At 45.3% G+C, this 16488-nt stretch overlaps 1 protein-coding gene across 1 annotated transcript in view; it reads left to right on the forward strand.

Moving 5' to 3' along the window:
- Positions 1 to 12915, forward strand: part of TGFB3 (transforming growth factor beta 3) — a 25060-nt gene extending 12145 nt beyond the window's left edge. Inside the window, exons 3-7 of the mRNA XM_007941348.2 lie at positions 472 to 601; positions 6036 to 6143; positions 8366 to 8537; positions 11153 to 11306; positions 12757 to 12915. Of these exons, the coding sequence (XP_007939539.1) occupies positions 472 to 601; positions 6036 to 6143; positions 8366 to 8537; positions 11153 to 11306; positions 12757 to 12915 (723 nt within the window). The remainder of the gene's footprint in view (positions 1 to 471; positions 602 to 6035; positions 6144 to 8365; positions 8538 to 11152; positions 11307 to 12756) is intronic.
- The last annotated feature ends 3573 nt before the right edge of the window (positions 12916 to 16488 follow it).

Genomic DNA, 16488 nt, shown 5'->3' on the forward strand with positions numbered 1-16488 from the left:
CATGGAGTTGATTGCCAGTCTCATCATGGGGAATAACTACCACCGGCTGCCCAGCCACTCAACCAGGCCCAGCCAAGTTGACACACAAACATAACCACCACACTGAAGAAGGACATCATGCTTGGTAAAGTAGAGGGTCAGCGAAAAAGAAGATGACACTCAATGAGATCGATTGACATGGTGGCTATAAACATAGCTCCAACACAGCAACGATTGTGAGGATGGTGCAGGGCCGGGCAGTGTTTCATTCTGTTGTCCGTAGGGTCGCTATGAGTTGGAACTGACTCAATGGCACCTAAAAACAACAGCAGCACCTGTTGTTAAGAGAATGAAAAGAGCTAAGAGTTAGAAGGACATGGCATTCAAAACGTTGGGTGTCCTTTTGCTTCCCTAACCTGTACCCCTGCATTCGGCATATACCGTGCCACTTTATCCTGGCCTTGGCCACTTACTCTTTTCTCTGCCATGCAGATACTTCGGCCAGATGAGCACATTGCTAAACAGCGTTATATTGGTGGCAAGAATCTGCCCACACGGGGCACTGCCGAGTGGCTGTCTTTTGACGTCACTGACACTGTGCGTGAGTGGCTCCTGCGAAGAGGTAGGTTCATCCTTAGAATGTGCACTTTGGAAGGTTCCTTGGTCCTTCATGAAACAGAGGGAAGAGGAGAGGACTAGGGGAGTTATAAGATCTGTGTTCAAAGCCTGCTTTTGCTCCTGACTTTCTGTAATTTTCATTCATTTGCTCAAGTCACATGTAATAAGTGCCTAATCTATACTATTTACAGTAGCAAAAAGATGGAAACAACCTAGGTGCCCTTCAACAGAAGAATGGATAAGCAAACTATGGTACATATACACAGTGGAATACTGTGCAACACTAAAGTATAATGTAGTCTATAAAACATCGCATAACATGGATGAACTTGGATGACATGATGCTGAGTGAAATAAGTCAGTCACAGAAGGACAAATATTATATTAGTTCATTATTGTACAAAGTCATGGAAAGGTTATATATGGAACAAAACTTTGTTAGTTACCAGGGGTGGGAGGGGAGGGGAGGGAACACACTGCTGGATAGGTAGAGACAAGTATTGATTTGGGTGAAGGGAAGGGCAATGTACCAAATGAGAGTGACCAACATGGTGGCATTGAGGAAGAGGAAGACACAGAGAGGTACATGGGAGTTCAATTTTTTTAAATAATAAAAAAAGAATAAGTGCTCAATCTAAGCCAGGCCCTGGGGATTCAACAGTGAACCAGACAGGTGAGGTCCCAGATCTCATGAGGCTTTTGTTTTGGTAGGAGAGAGACACAATAAACCACTAAACAAACTGATACATAAGAATTTCAGATAGTGGTAAGTACTATGAAAGACAGAAAGAGGGCAATGTGATGAGGACTAAGTAGCTCCACATTAGGTGGTTTGCCCAAGGAAGGCCTCTCTTGAGGAAGAATCTGAGTGTTGAGATTGGACTATGAGAAGGAGCCAGCCCGTGAAGCTCTAAGCAGGGATGTTCTGAGCAAAGGAAGCAGTGAGGCTCAGGACCTCAGGTGGGAACAAGCTTGATTGGTTCCAGTAGCAGTGAACACACAGACTGATGTGGATGGAGCATAGTGAGGTGTGGGGTGAACTGTATGAACTGAAGTCATCTAGGCCATATGATTTAGGACCTATACTAAAAAAACCAAAAAAACAAAACCTCACTGCCATCGAGTTGATTCCAACTCATGGCATCCCCTTTGGATTTTTGAGGCTGTCAAATCTTTACGAAAGTTGATTGCCCAGTCTTCCTTCCATGGAGTGGCTGGTGGGTTTGAACTGCCAGCCTGCTGGTGAACAGTCAGATGCCTTAGGCACTATGCCATCAGAGCTCTTAGGACCTATAAGGCCATGTAAGAAGGGTAGTGGTGATTCAGTGGTATGATTCTTGCTTTTCCTGTGGGAGACCTGAGTTTGATTCCTGGGCACTGCATCTCATGTGCAGCTACCACTTGTCTATCGAGAGGCTTGTGTGTTGCTGCTGTGATGCTGAACAGTTTCAGTGGAGCTTCCAGACTGAGCTAGACTAGGAGGAAAGGCCTGGTGATCTCCTTCTGAAAATCGGCCAGTGGAAACTCAGTGGATCACAGTGATTCAGTAGGTGACTGATCAGGAATGGCACAGGACCAAGGCCATAGTTGGGATTCAGGACTTAGTCCAAGTGTGAGGAAAGGCCCCACGAGGGTTAAGAGTGAGGCTAATGGTGAGGAGTGTGGAGATTTGGTGTCCATCTTTAAAAGACTCCTCTGGCTGCCATGAGGTCAAGGAAGAAGCAGGAAAACCAGCTGGGGGCCATTACAGATGTCTGGGAGAGAGTAATGGGAGCTAGACGAGGGCAGTAGCAGGGGAGATGGCAATTATAGATGAATGAGCTATTACTTTGGAGTAGAGCCAACAGGACCAGCTGATTAGATAATGGCCTGTTAGGAAACAAGACAAATCTAGGATAACTTCTAAGTTTTTGGATTGAGTATCTGGGTGCTGTTACTTATTGAAACAGGGGAGACTGGGAGAAGAACAACCGGTTTTGGGGCAGGTTGGCCTATAAATTATAAAAGGCCTTTTCGTCATCCAAGCCCTAGTGGTACAGTGGTTAAAGTGCTTGGCTGCTAACTGAAGGTTGGTGGTTGGAACCTACCAGCTGCTCCATGGGAGAAAGATGTGACAGTCTTTTGCTATAAAGATTACTGCCTTGGAAACCCTACAAGGCAGTTCTACTTTGTCTTATAGGATTGCTAAAATCAGAATTGACTGGACAGCAATGGGATTAGTCATTCAAGTAGAGCTGTCCAATAGGCATATCACACTTTATACATCCAAAATATCTCCACCACTCACGTTCTCTCACCTGGAAAATAAGGTAGTGGTTCCTCTCCTGTGTGGCTCCCAAAGCTACTAAGCACAAAGGAAAAAGGCCTAAGAGAATCCACAGGGATCTGCTTATAGCAGCTATTGGGAATTCTGACTCAGACGGCACTCTGCCGAGAGTCCCGACCTGGCTGCAGAAAGGAGAGGCTGGGGAAATGAATCGCTTGGCTTCCCTGTCTGATTCTGATCATCTCCACCTGGATTTCTTTGAAGCCCTGGGCACTTGAAGGAGTTCTTATTTTCACAGCTGCAGGACTCAATGAGAACTTAGCATTGAGAATGATTTCCATCCTCCCTGAGACATCAAAAAGATAATTTCATAATAAAACCTATGGGTCCCCCACCCACCATCCCTACTGCTGCCAATTCTGAAGTTAGAGCTTCACTGGAACCTTCAGTTCCCACTCAGACAGATGCTGCCCACCCCTCCCACAAGGGAATCCTAGAACAAACCTTTATATACACAGAGCTCACAAATTCTTCAGAGTTCGTTCCCCAAACAAGGCAAGAAATGGGCTTCAAATGGAGCAGTTGGTGTGAGCTGATGACGAAACTGAGTCACACATATGGTCTTGGATTCATTCAGCAAACATCTGAGGGCCTACTGTGCACCAGCCAGCCAGGTTGCTGTCTGGGTCCCAGAGCCACTTGGAGCCCTCTTCAGGGTTAGGAATGCAGGTCCACAGACCCTTGGGCTATTGCTCTGACAGTCTGCTGCTTCTTGTATGCAGAACCAGGCCTCCCCTTGCACGATGGGCAGGGAGCACACTCAGTGTGGCTCAACATAGTTGGACACAACCATTTTGTATCTCAGTGAATGTGTGAATGTGTGGGCACCTTCCTTGATGGTTTTTATTGCCCACTCATTGTCTCTCCTTGTTTCTAACAAGAGTGTGGGCTCTGCCAAGAAGCTGCCTGTATTTGAATCTTGTCTGTACTACTTACTGATTGGGCACCTTGGGTAAACCATTTAATTTCTCTAAGGCCTCAGTGGTCTCATCTGTAAAATGGGGGATAATAGTTCCTACCACATAGGATTATGATAGTGATTGAATGAGTTAATGCATATATAGTGCTGAGAGCACTGTTTGATAGTCATGTGCAAGAAATGTTGGTAATTGCTGTCATTATTCTCTGAGCCCTCTACCTATGTGGAGACTGTTGGCTAAACCAGGTCATCATCTCATACTTACCAACAGTAACCCCAACCCTAACTCTCCTAAGTCATATGTCTATACCTTGGCTCTAATTCACAGAATCACAGAATTTGCCCACCCCAGGTCTCTTCCAGCCTTGAACTTTTCTGGGTAACAGGAAGTACATTATGTTGCTGCGTCCATTACAGCTACTCTAGCTCCTTCTTCCAGGTGCCTTGAACAAGGAAGAGGACACATCCTCATGCCTCTCTCTCTGTTCACATCCTTCTTTCTAGCTGAGACTCACTTGCCTTGTTATATTGGTCTCCTTCACCAGAGCCAACCTTCTGGAGCAGAAATCTTCAAGTTTAGAAGGTATCAGTTTGTCCCAGAGGTTGCCCTGACTTGGCACGGAAAAATCTGGTTGGGCTCTGGAGTTTATGGAAGGAAGATTGAGCTGATTTTTAGCCAGTAGGACTGGGTCATCTTGTTGTTGTTGTTATGTGCTGTTGAGTCGGCCCCGTGGGTCATCTAGGCCCTCCTAATAGTAACTGGAATCTCTGGATTTGGGCCATTCTTCCCATGAGAAGGATGCTGACTCAGCCTGGATGCTGGAGTTTTCCCTGATGTCACCGTATTTCAGAATGGCCCTTGGTTGGCCCCAAGGGCAGATGTTCATTCAGAACTAGGGTGGCCTCAGGGAGCAGTAAATTAATCAGCTCACCTAGACATTGGCCCTGAACCCAAAGGGCTCCATCCCCATGACCTCTCCTATATCTGACCACAGCTGGCTGCTGCCCCCAAATCATGAGAGCTCCTCTACTTGAGTCTCACTCACCAAACTCACCTGATTTTCCTCACACCAAACTCTGTGATTCTGTTCAAACTTTTCAGTTACTTCTTCTTCTCCACCGCCCCCCCCCCATTTCACTCAAGCCCTTTTACCAATATCCCTGCTTTCCTGATGGTGGTTGCCAAAACACCTGATCCCATGATTAATAGGAGAAGGGGACAGACTAGCTTTCTTGCACCAGAATGTCAGTCACTATATACTGGCTTCTCCAGGCTTCCTCATGCTGTTCTCTCTGAGCTTATGTCATCTGGATCCTTGGCATGGCCCCGTGTCACCTCATCTGGCCTGCTCTCGAATTTCACACTGTCTTCCAGAGCTGCTTGTCTTCCCTCAGTTGTCATCCACATTTCCAACCTCCCATTATGGAGAACAAGGATTCCCAAAGAAGAAGTCTCCAAGTAATTTTTACTTCATTATGTCTTTATTCTTTAAGGAAAATATGGCCAGTGTCACCAGGGTTTTCATCTTCTCTCTTCCATCTTCTCTATGTCCACAATCATAGGCAAAGTAGAAATACTAGCATCTTCCAACTAGATGGATTCAGCTTCTTTGCAGGTGACTTTGCCTCTAGCCATGAATCCTTACTTTTCATCTTGTTGCGCAGACTATGCCACCTTCCATCTTGTGGCCCCTTGAATCAAGGCAAGACCACTACCTCTCTGCTCCAAAGATCTTCAGTTACCCCTTCTCCCTGGTCTTCCCCAGTTCCTCTGTCTCTTCTATTCATCCTTCCTCAGTAAGATGGCTTGAATTATCTCCTCTCCCAACCAACACTGACATTGTGTGACTGCCCTTTCTTTCTTTCCTGTATCCTTACCCTTCCCCCCAAGTAGGTAGGTGACAGTTGTCTCCTAATTCTGTCCTTTGAAAATACATGACTATTATAATTCTCCGTCATGATGTTCACTATCTACATCCCCATTTGATTGTTCATAATGTAAAAGAAATACATGGAATGTGGCAACATGTGTGTGAAGGCCCACTCCGAGCTGTGGAAGCACTTTTGGTCTTCTATGACCCAGTAACAGAGTTCCTATGGAAGGAGAGGGCCTGGGCCACACTTACATGGGTGGTAGCCACATTTCCTCATCATGCAAAGTGATTTTCTCACCGGCTCTGTCTTATTTTGTAGAGTCCAACTTAGGTCTGGAAATCAGCATTCATTGTCCATGTCACACCTTTCAGCCTAATGGGGATATCCTGGAAAACATTCACGAGGTGATGGAAATCAAATTCAAAGGTAACAAAATGGGTGGGTGGGGTAGGGTGGGTGGGGAGCTAGTGAGGAGAACAGGAGATCCCTACTAGACAGACACTATAAAAAAGAACCAAGCCCCCTCCTAGAGATGACCAACTAATTTGTAGTTGAGTAATTCTGCTTTGCCCCAAAAGCAATGAACACGAAGTGAAGTTCAGCTTATAGATAAAGGCAGTACATTAGCATCTGGAAGACAGTGTGCTGTTGGGAAGAATGAAATCAGGTCGGCCTGGGCTTGAATCCAGTCCTGCTCTATAGTTCTAACCTGAGGATGAAAAATATCTCTTTCACAGGGCTGATATGCAAATTAAATGAGATAAAAATGTAAAACACAGTGCCAAGAAAGGCCTTCCCTTCTCTAAAATAATAGTGAACTTAGGTGGCCATGACTCCTGAGTTCTAGATGCTGCAGGGTCCACTTGATCCTTGCCCAGGAGTCATCTGGGTTTAGAAGAATGCATTGTACCTACGGGTGTTTTTCCACAGTGTTTGTGTTGAGATGGCTAAGAGTCATCTCTGTTTTGTATGTTTCTAAGGAACTCAGCCTGGACAGTCTCTGAACTTCAGGGAAGTTCCTTTTTTCCATTCATATTTCCATTTTGATTAACTGAGGCACACCTGAAGGTGGTATAGGCTTATCTGGACAAAGGTGCAGGTCTCACTTGGCTGTCTGCCCTGGGCAGTTCTCTTAACCTTCATGGGCTCTATTTCAGAGTCTATTTTTATCAAAGCCAAGAATTTGACATCCTAACCACAGGAAGATGGAGCAATCTACTTCCCTAGTGATACTGCCTTGGAAACCCAAGGAGGGGTTGCTATGAGTTAGGTCCGACTCGACGGCACATAACAACAACCACCACCACAGACCCTTGGAGCTCAGAAGATCTTTGGAATTCTTACCTATAGGCCATTTAGGACGAAACTCTCCCACTTCAGTGAATACTTATCTTGCTCATAAAGATTTTTGGAAAACTGAATTTGAGATCCAGGTCTCCCATTGATTTTATAGACCTGATGGCCCTTCCTGAGGTCAAGTCCCTTCTCTGACTATGTAAGTTAGAATCCTTACGCTCCTATCCTCTGTGGTGATGAACAACAGGGGCGGCTCCTTCACAAAAAGATCCCTGGTAGTGCAGTGGTTAAGTGTTTGGCTGCTAATTGAAAGGTTGGCAGTTTGAACCCATCAGCTGCTCTGTGGGAGAAAGATGGAGCCATCTGTGTCTATAAAAGATTACACACTGTCGTCAAGCTGGGTTCAACTCATAGCGACTCCTCCTTGGGTTTCTGAGGCAGTACCACTACGGTAGATTGCCCAACCTTCCTTCCAAGGAGTAGCTGGTGGGTTTGAACCGCCAGCCTTCTGGTTAGCAGTCAAGTGCCTTAGGCACTACACCACAAGAACTATAAAGATTACAGCCTTGGAAATCCTACGAGGCAGTCTTACTCTGTCCTGTGGGGTCACTATGAGCCAGGATTTGACTTGACAGCAGTAGGTTTGGTTTCTAGTTTTGGTCTTTCATAAAATATGTCCCCATTTAGTTGAGACTCTAAGTCAGTCTTCAGTTACTCTTTTCCTTTCCAGATGGAATAGCAGGTTTTCTTTATAGAGCTTGTTGGCTGTTTATCATATGGTTCATTATCTCATCTGAGTTTTATGGTGATAGCATTTTAAGAACTGTAAGTGCAATGAGACTATTAACCATTTACTCAGTTTTGTTTGCCTGGCTTCCACTCAAGCTAAATTAAATGGCTAATGGCTTAAATTGTAGATTGGATTTCTGTGCTGTCTTGACGAATCTTGATTGTAAGAGGAAACTCACACTCAGGATTCTAAATCTCAAACCTAAACTGACAACCCAACAGTATGTGTTAGGTACCCACCTGTGCTTCACAGATCCATGAAGATTCCCAGGAAGCATCTCAGGAAGGGCTTTCTGGCCTTCACATGATTGAGGCACAGGGACCTTGAGGGGGTCAGAACATGAGCATCTGAAGTGGTATCTTTATAATGATAATGAAGTTCTTTTGGTTTGGGTTCCTCCACCTGATCTTCTACATCCTGCAGTTAGACATTAGAATGGAGGTGCATTTGCCCCCCACTCCTTTCCTTGGCAGTGATGGGGATGGGAAAGAAAGCAGTCTCCATGGATTCCTCGTCCACCCTGCTTTCCTTAGGAGATTTTCTCCTTTCTTTCCTTCTGCAGGTGTGGACAATGATGATGACCATGGCCGTGGAGATCTGGGGCGCCTCAAGAAGCAGAAGGACCACCACAACCCTCATCTAATCCTCATGATGATCCCCCCGCACCGGCTCGATAACCCAGGCCAGGGAGGCCAGAGGAAGAAGCGGGCCCTGGACACCAATTACTGTTTCCGGTGAGCCTGGGCCCACACGGGACCTGTGAACTCCAGAAACAACATCTACTGGGGCATGCTGTGGGTCAGGCCCCAGCCCTAAGCTGTGCTAAACTGAGCGTCCTTGATGTTATTCACAAATATCTTCAGGAAAGAGGATTTAAAATCTCTTACAAATCTCTTTCTGTTTTCTGAGAGCCCAGCTGTTTTGAGCAGCCCAGCTGTTTTTCTGCAGCCCAGCTCTGTAAGGACCTGGATGAAATAAATGAGAAAAACTCTATAAGGAGGAGAGTGTTGCTAAAATAGTTTGGATTGGAGTGGCTTGGCTGCAGCCTCTCTGTGGTTTTCATGTTTTAAAAAGTACTTGTAGGGTGGTGTTTGTGTGTATGTGTGTGGGGAGATTAATGCAGGAATCACCATTAAAGAAGTGCTCAGTTCCCTATGAAGGGCCTAAGGATGCTACTGGATAAGGAAAAACAGGGCGGTCTCCATTTTCAGGGAGAATATTGAGCTAGAGGAATTAACAAACTAATTCAGAAAAAATGGAAAAGTGTCTGGACGAAGATAAAGAACATAGCTTCTTCCCTTATTTAGGGACTGGTTTAACCGTCATTCACAGAGAAGAAGGGGTGATAGAGCATGCATTCAAATTACTAAAAGTAGAACATGACCACATCTGTGAGAAGGTTAAGGATTAGGCACTTTCAGAATGTGGAGCAGAAAGTTCATCATTGGACACAGGGAAGGCTTCAGAAGACTTTGAGATTTGAGCTGAGCCTTCAGGCATGAGTGGGACTTGGGTCAGTTGTCTGAAGGCTGTCATGTAGATTGGTTCTATGTGGCTCTTAATCAGGCATGCTCTAGGCTGCAAATAATAGTGTCTTAAACCCTAAGGGGACTTCTTATTTACAAGAAGCCTGTAGGAGTAGACTCAGGGTTGGTCTGGCTGCTTAATTATGCCAATGAGAACACAGGCTTTTTATTTTTCCAATCTACTATGGTGAGTACAAGGAGCTCTGGTGACATAGTGCCTAAGGCATTTGACTGCTAAACAGAAGGTTGGTGGTTCAGACCCACCAACCACTCCGTAGAGGGAAGACTGGGCAATCTACTTCCATAAAGATTTACTGCCTCAGAAACCCAAAGGGGGTTGCTGTGAGTTAGAATTGACTTGATGGCAGTGAGTTTGGTTTTGGTTTTTATGCTGAGTATGTTGGCTCTTCAGCCTCTTAGTTATGGCCACAAGTGACTGGTAGAGCTACAGGTATCTTGTCAATATTCAAGACACAAAGAAGGGGGTAAGTGAAGAGCCAGCAGCTTTCTTCTTCCATCGGTCACTTTTTTAAAGAAACAATTATCTTTGTCAGAATTTACCCTCAGCCCTTGCATATATCCTTTATGTCTGATTGGTCATTTTTGGCTTACATGACCACTCCTTCCTGCAAGAGAGGCCAGGAAAATGAATATCTGGCTTTCCAGTTGTGGTAGTGGGGAGGTGGCAAGAGAGAAACTAAAAAAAAACCTCACTGCCTTCAAGTCAAATCCGACTCATAGTAAGCCCTCCTTGGGTTTCCAAGGCGGTATCTCTTGGGAAGTAGATTGTCCAGTCTTCCTTCTGACGAGTGGCTGGTGGGTTTGAACTGCCAGCCTTCTGGTTAGCAGTCAAATGCCTTAGGCACTATGCCACCAGAGCTCCTGGCAAGAGAGAAGGGGATTAGAAATGGAAAGATAACCAACAGAGTTTGGCATAGATTCATCCTGGGAACCCACAAGAAACCAGATTTTGGCCGATAGCTGCCTTTGGAAGTAACATGTTCTAGGTCTCAGCAGATACTGAAGCAGAGACTATATGCACACGTGGCAAGGGGTTCTGTCAGAAGGATTTCTGTAGGTGACAGAATTGAAGGGAGCTGATAGTTACATTTGGGTTGATCTGGGAATCATGATTATAATACAAGGATAAGCTTTGCTTTGATTTAGTCTAAGTAGTCATCTACTATGGTTTATAAGCTGCTTAAGTTTAGAGTTCATTTCTGGTTGGATGCCATTAGGAAGGTAACAATAAACCAACCTCACCAAAGCTGAGTTGGCTAGTAACATTTAGTGCTTGATTTCCTGTGGATCACTTTACGTCTTTGATTCAACTTTTTACAGGCGCTTTTTACAGAAGTAAAAGGAGCTCTGGTGGTGGAGTGAGTAAGGCATTTGGCTGCTAAGCAGGTCGGCAGTTCAGACCTACCACCTGCTCCATAGGAAGAAGATGAGGCAATCTACTTCTGTAAAGATTTACAGCCTTGGAAACCTAATGGGGATCGCTATGAGTCGGAATCAACTTGATGGTAGTGGGTTTGGTTTTACTTTTCACAAAAACAAGTGGCCACCTTTGCCTCTTTTCTCTTCCTCACACAGCATCTGTGGCTACGTATTATGTCCTTGGGATCCTAGTCTTCAACACAGGAAGCCACCTTTCTGGTTTCTTCAGCCCTATGCACTTGAAACTGGAATTCCATTGGTTAGAGCTACCTCTTCTGAGGGCTGGGAAGGACTCCAGGTGCAAATATGAGGGCCATTTGTGAAGTTCTGCATATTGGTGGTTTCATTTTAGATTTATTTTCTATGAATGTGTTTTGTTGTAGCAACTTGGAAGAGAACTGCTGTGTGCGCCCTCTCTACATTGACTTCCGACAAGATCTGGGCTGGAAATGGGTCCATGAACCTAAGGGCTACTATGCCAACTTCTGCTCAGGCCCTTGCCCATACCTCCGCAGCACAGACACAACCCACAGCACGGTATGGAATAGGCCTTGTGCTGTGTGGGGCACGGGGGCTAAGCGGACCATGACACTGATTACAGGAATGAATGGAGGGCTGAATGCTGAACGAATGATGATGATCTGGAGTGAGTACAACCCCTCGGGTCTTGGCACCTTGCTCCAAGTCTACTTGGTCACCTTCTTCCCTTTAAAATTCCTTCCATAGTTTCAACCAGATGTTTTATTTGCTTCATCGAAAACTCTTATATCATGGAAATTAATTAGGTATCACATGCCACCCCAGATGTAGCTGTATGTCAGAGATATGTGTACATGGTTGATGAGGAATGTTGAGGCAGAAAGGCTTCTACTGTTAATTTAGGAAATTGGATAATTATAGCTTTTTGAATTCAGAAGTTATTCTGAAAGACAATACAAAGCACGCAGAAGCAGCTAATCTGAAACACTAAAAAAAGAGACTGACAAGAGTACCAGGCACTCTGAAACACTCTGACGTTTGCCTTTCCCTCAAGGGGAATAAAAAACATGTGAAGTATGTTTCCTTATAGCTCATTAATAGTACACTCTGTCTGGGGCCCCATACTCTGGCACTTACTAAATGACCCAACACAATGTTTAGTGGGAACATTTCTTACCCAAGTGATCAGTTACAGCAAGGAAGACCAACTTCAAAGCTAAGAGAATTTCTGGTTGTGCTAATGGTTATACTTAGCTACTAACTGAAAGACTGGCACCTCTGCTCAAAGTCACTGAAAACCTTACAGAGCACAGTTCTACTGTGTCACACATGGAGTTGTCATGAGTTGGAAGTGACTGATGACAACTATTTTGTTATCAATTTAAGGTCCCCCAAAAACTGTTACAGGGAGCTCTGGTGGTACAGTGCCTGAGGCATTTGATTGCTAACCAGAAGGTTGGCAGTTCAAACCCACCAGCTGCTCTGTGGAAGGAAGATGGGGCAATCTACTTCTATAAAGATTTATCACCTTCGAAACCCAGTGGGGGTCACTATGAGTCGGAATTGACTCGATGGCAGTGGGTTTGGTTTTTCTTGGGGTAATAACTTACATTCTTGGAGCTCTAGTGGCACAGTGCCTACGGCATCTGATTGCTAACCAGAAGACTGGTGGTTCTCAGGTACCGTGTGGAAGCAGGACTGGGCAGTCTACTTCTGTAAAGATTTACTGCCTCGGAAACCCAATGGGGCTCGCTGTGAATGGGAATCAACTCAATGGCAGTGGGCTTGGTTTTTTTTGGCAATAACTGTTACATTCTTAAACTGCTAGCCCTTAACTAAGTGTGCAGGTTGTACATGTTGCCTTTATGAATGAACAGCAACTAGTCACTCACCCATCCCAACTGAATCCCAACAGTTATTCTTAAATAGCACCAATAGAACTTGGACAGTTCCTGGACTCCAGGTGGGACGTGGCTTTCCAACTTCTAAATGACATCTCCCTTCCTAGGTGCTGGGGTTGTACAACACCCTGAATCCTGAAGCATCTGCCTCACCTTGCTGTGTGCCCCAGGACCTGGAGCCCCTGACCATCTTATACTATGTTGGGAGGACCCCCAAGGTGGAGCAACTCTCCAACATGGTGGTGAAGTCCTGTAAGTGTAGCTGAGACGTCACCTGGGACAGAGAGAGAGGGAGAGAGAGAACTGCCACTGCCTGACTGCCCGCTCCTCGGGAAACACAAAAGCAACAGATCTCACCTGGAGACCTGGAGCCCCCAACCTTCAGCTCCAGGCAAATGGCTGAGATGGAGGTTCCCTTTTGGGACATTTCTCTTTCTTGCTGGCTCTGAGAATCACTGTGGTAAAGAAAGTGTGGGTTTGGTTAGCGGAAGGCCGAACTCTTCAGAACTCACAGATTTTCTGTGATGCAGACAGAGGTGGTGGGGACAGAGGAAGAGGGATGGAAAGTGAACGTGTCGTGTGGGATTGGGATTTGGGCTATCCTAGGGACTAGGAAGGGCAGAGAATGGCTGGGACAGGGCCAGACTGGAAGACACTTCTGATCCGAGGTCAGAGTTGCTCATCACTGCACCACATCTGCTCTAGGGAATCTGGATTATGTTATATAAAGCATTCTTCTTCAGACAGGTTACCAAGACCAAGTCCCAGAATTGTATCTTGTACTACCTGGGATTAAGGACAAACCTGTTCTTTTTGCAAATTACCCTCTCTACATCAATCAGCATCAAGGGTCATTACAGGGAGCAAATCCAGGTAATGGAGTTCTCGGGCCTTCAACTCCACTGGGCCCTATGGATAATGCTGAACTCAGAAGCAGAGGGTGGGAATTCATCCCCTCCTGTCTGCCCTCTGGGTCCCTCCTCTCGCCTTCTTCCTCAATTGTATTTCCCCTTGGACATTTGGCTAGACACTTTCCAGGTCAAGTTGCACATATTGAGATTGTGGGTCTGTGCAACCTTGGGGCATTATGGGTTCCCCCTCCCACCCCCAAGACCCTGTGTTCATTTGGTCTCCCTGGAAACAGGTGCTACATGTGAGGCATTTGGGGAAGTTGCATGTGTGGCACACACTGACTTGGCCCCAGACGCATAGACTGAAGTATGAAGACAAATATAAATATTACTCTCAAAATCTTTGTATAAATAACTATTTTGGGGGGATCTTGGATCATTTCATCTTCTGGAAGATTGTTTCTAGAGCAGTAAAAGCCTTATTCAGAGGTAAAGCCTGACTCAGTAAATATCTTTAATTACCTTTTTGTTATCGTGGCTCCATGTCTACTAACTGGAATTTGGGTGGAGAATTTCTCAAACATTCATTATACTGGTTTGTGTGCATATCCAGGGCATTGGGCACGCTGGGATGCCTTCTGTCATCTGGGAAGCCTGCCCTGTTGCTCATGCTCCCTTCCTTCCTGCAGGGTGTATTATACTCATATACAGAGGCAGTTACTCAGATTTGCAGGAAATATACCAATCCGACCACCGGATAACTGTGGGTATCATTCTTTGGTGGGAACTCTTGCAAATGGACATGTGTTGGTTTGTACATTCACTATACTTTAGCAACACCACCAGTTTTAAAAATCCCATCCAGTCCCCCAAGTCAGCTGAGAACAAGAGAAAATGTCTGTGGCAAATGGACTAAGAATATGAAGTTAATTCTGTTATCAGGTGAAACCTAGAAGAGCTAACCTGGAACCCCTTTTTCAGACCCTGGGCCTCTTGTCAGGAGGCCTTTTGGGAGCAAAAGAGGGCAAGAAAAGCATAATCTCCCAGTTCCCTTTTGAGGTCATCCATCCAGAGCAATGTAGAATTGTATGTGGAATTCACATCTGCCTGAAGCAACTCTCTGCAGTGAGTGAGCATGGAGTGGTGTGTCATCTAACAACTGAAAACCTGCCTGTATTGAGATCACTTTACCTTTTGGGGAAAAAAGCCCATCCAACCTACAATCTGTAGGTTGAAGGATACATACAGAATGTGCATGTCTGTGTATGTGTGTGTGCAGGGATGGGGGTATCTCGTTCACCAAGACTTTTTTCCTACTGTGTCCATACCCAGGCAATTCTAAGGGCTTCACCCTCAGCCTTTATCCCATGTGAACCCCTTTACTTCCACTGTACCTCAGGGGATCATGTCCTTGCCCTAAAATTATGGCTGGCAAGCTTGTGCTCTACCACCCAAGGCAGCCACTGGGTAAAAGAGGAGATGGCAGGGTACCCAGCATCATAGCCATGGGCTGTCACTATCCCAAGTTTCAGAGTTTATCCACTGTGGCAGCCATTCTCAAATTTCAGTGTGCACAGAACCATCCAAATGTTTATTATAAATGTAGAATTTCATGCTACAGTTTGAGATGTCTTTAGGGCTAGGGTAGGGTCCAGGTTGCCTAAAAGCTACATTTTGAGAACTCATTGCATTATACCTCACGTAACTGGTCCATACTTAAGCCTTAAATCATGAAGAAATAGTCCTCCTGTCCCTGGAATAATCTCCCAAATTACCCTACCGTGAAGGGCATCACTAAGATGTTGGCCTGTGGTTCATCCTAATGAACCAAGGCAACTAGATGTGCTTCTTGAGGTTTCCCAAAGAAAACAACATGCGCTCTGATTCCAAATACTCTTTTTATGGACGAGCTCTACGCTTATCTTAATCAGCATATGGGCAGGGGTCTGGAGTCCGGCCTGCCCATTCCACATATCACTTAAGAGGCACTACAGAAACTTGAACCATACTTGAATGCATACTTGTTTGTGGCCCTGGTGACACAGTGGTTAAGGGGTCAGCTGCTAACTGAAAGGTCGGAGGTTGGAACCCACCAGTGGCTCTGTGCGAGAAAGATCTGGCCATGTGCTCCTGTAAAGAGCAGGATACCCTATGCGGCCGTTCCACTTTGCCACCTTGAGTTGGAATTGACTTGATGACAGTGGGTGGTGGTGGTGGTGAAAAGGGACATTTGGAAATGACAGTGGGTAGGGGGTGGGTGAAAAGGGACATTTGGAAATGACACTTCTGTTAGAGGAAAAGATTGTATGACCATTCTGTTTTATGACTAAGAGATGTGTACTGCCAGTAAATAAGCCTTAAAAGTACTTGGGTAAGTGAAGGGAAAGATCTGGAGCCTGGTCTTAGCATCTGAACAGCACACACTGAGTCAGTGAGAAATTTTCTTGAGGACTCAGTTCTGATTGGTTTCTAGGTAATTCCAGATCCTCTAGGTGATCTAAATGTTCTTTTACACGGCTCATACCTTCTACCCCTTTTTACAAGGCCCATATACTGAGTCTCCCTAAATCCCTTTCTCAGTCTTACTCATCAGCAGGAGAATATGAAGGAATCTACTTTGTCTCCTAACTAATTCACAACCAAACAAGCAGACAGCTAAGATGCTCCTCAAACTACTGTCCAGAAGTCCCAAGAGCATCTGGAATACATTCTTTCCTCTCTCCTGCAACCAAAAGACCTCATCCGTCAACAAGCAAACAAATGCTTCAATGTGCCCAGACCTTTGCTTTCATTCACTAAGAAGGTAATGAAGTCCCTTGTCTCTCTGAGGTTTTGGGTGTCATTTTTCTTTTGAGATTTAAACGGCAGGTCTATAACATCATTTTGTAGAAACCCCAGATTCTAGATTATTACCCATAACTCCCCAAAGCAGGGAAGTCAGTCTTTCAGTGGGCCCTGAGGCCCAAATTACCACCTTTTCCCTAGCAG

This window comes from Orycteropus afer, unplaced genomic scaffold, assembly GCF_000298275.1.
Source record: "Orycteropus afer afer isolate SDZICR_OR568_19922 unplaced genomic scaffold, OryAfe1.0 scaffold00079, whole genome shotgun sequence".
Taxonomy (NCBI): domain Eukaryota; kingdom Metazoa; phylum Chordata; class Mammalia; order Tubulidentata; family Orycteropodidae; genus Orycteropus; species Orycteropus afer.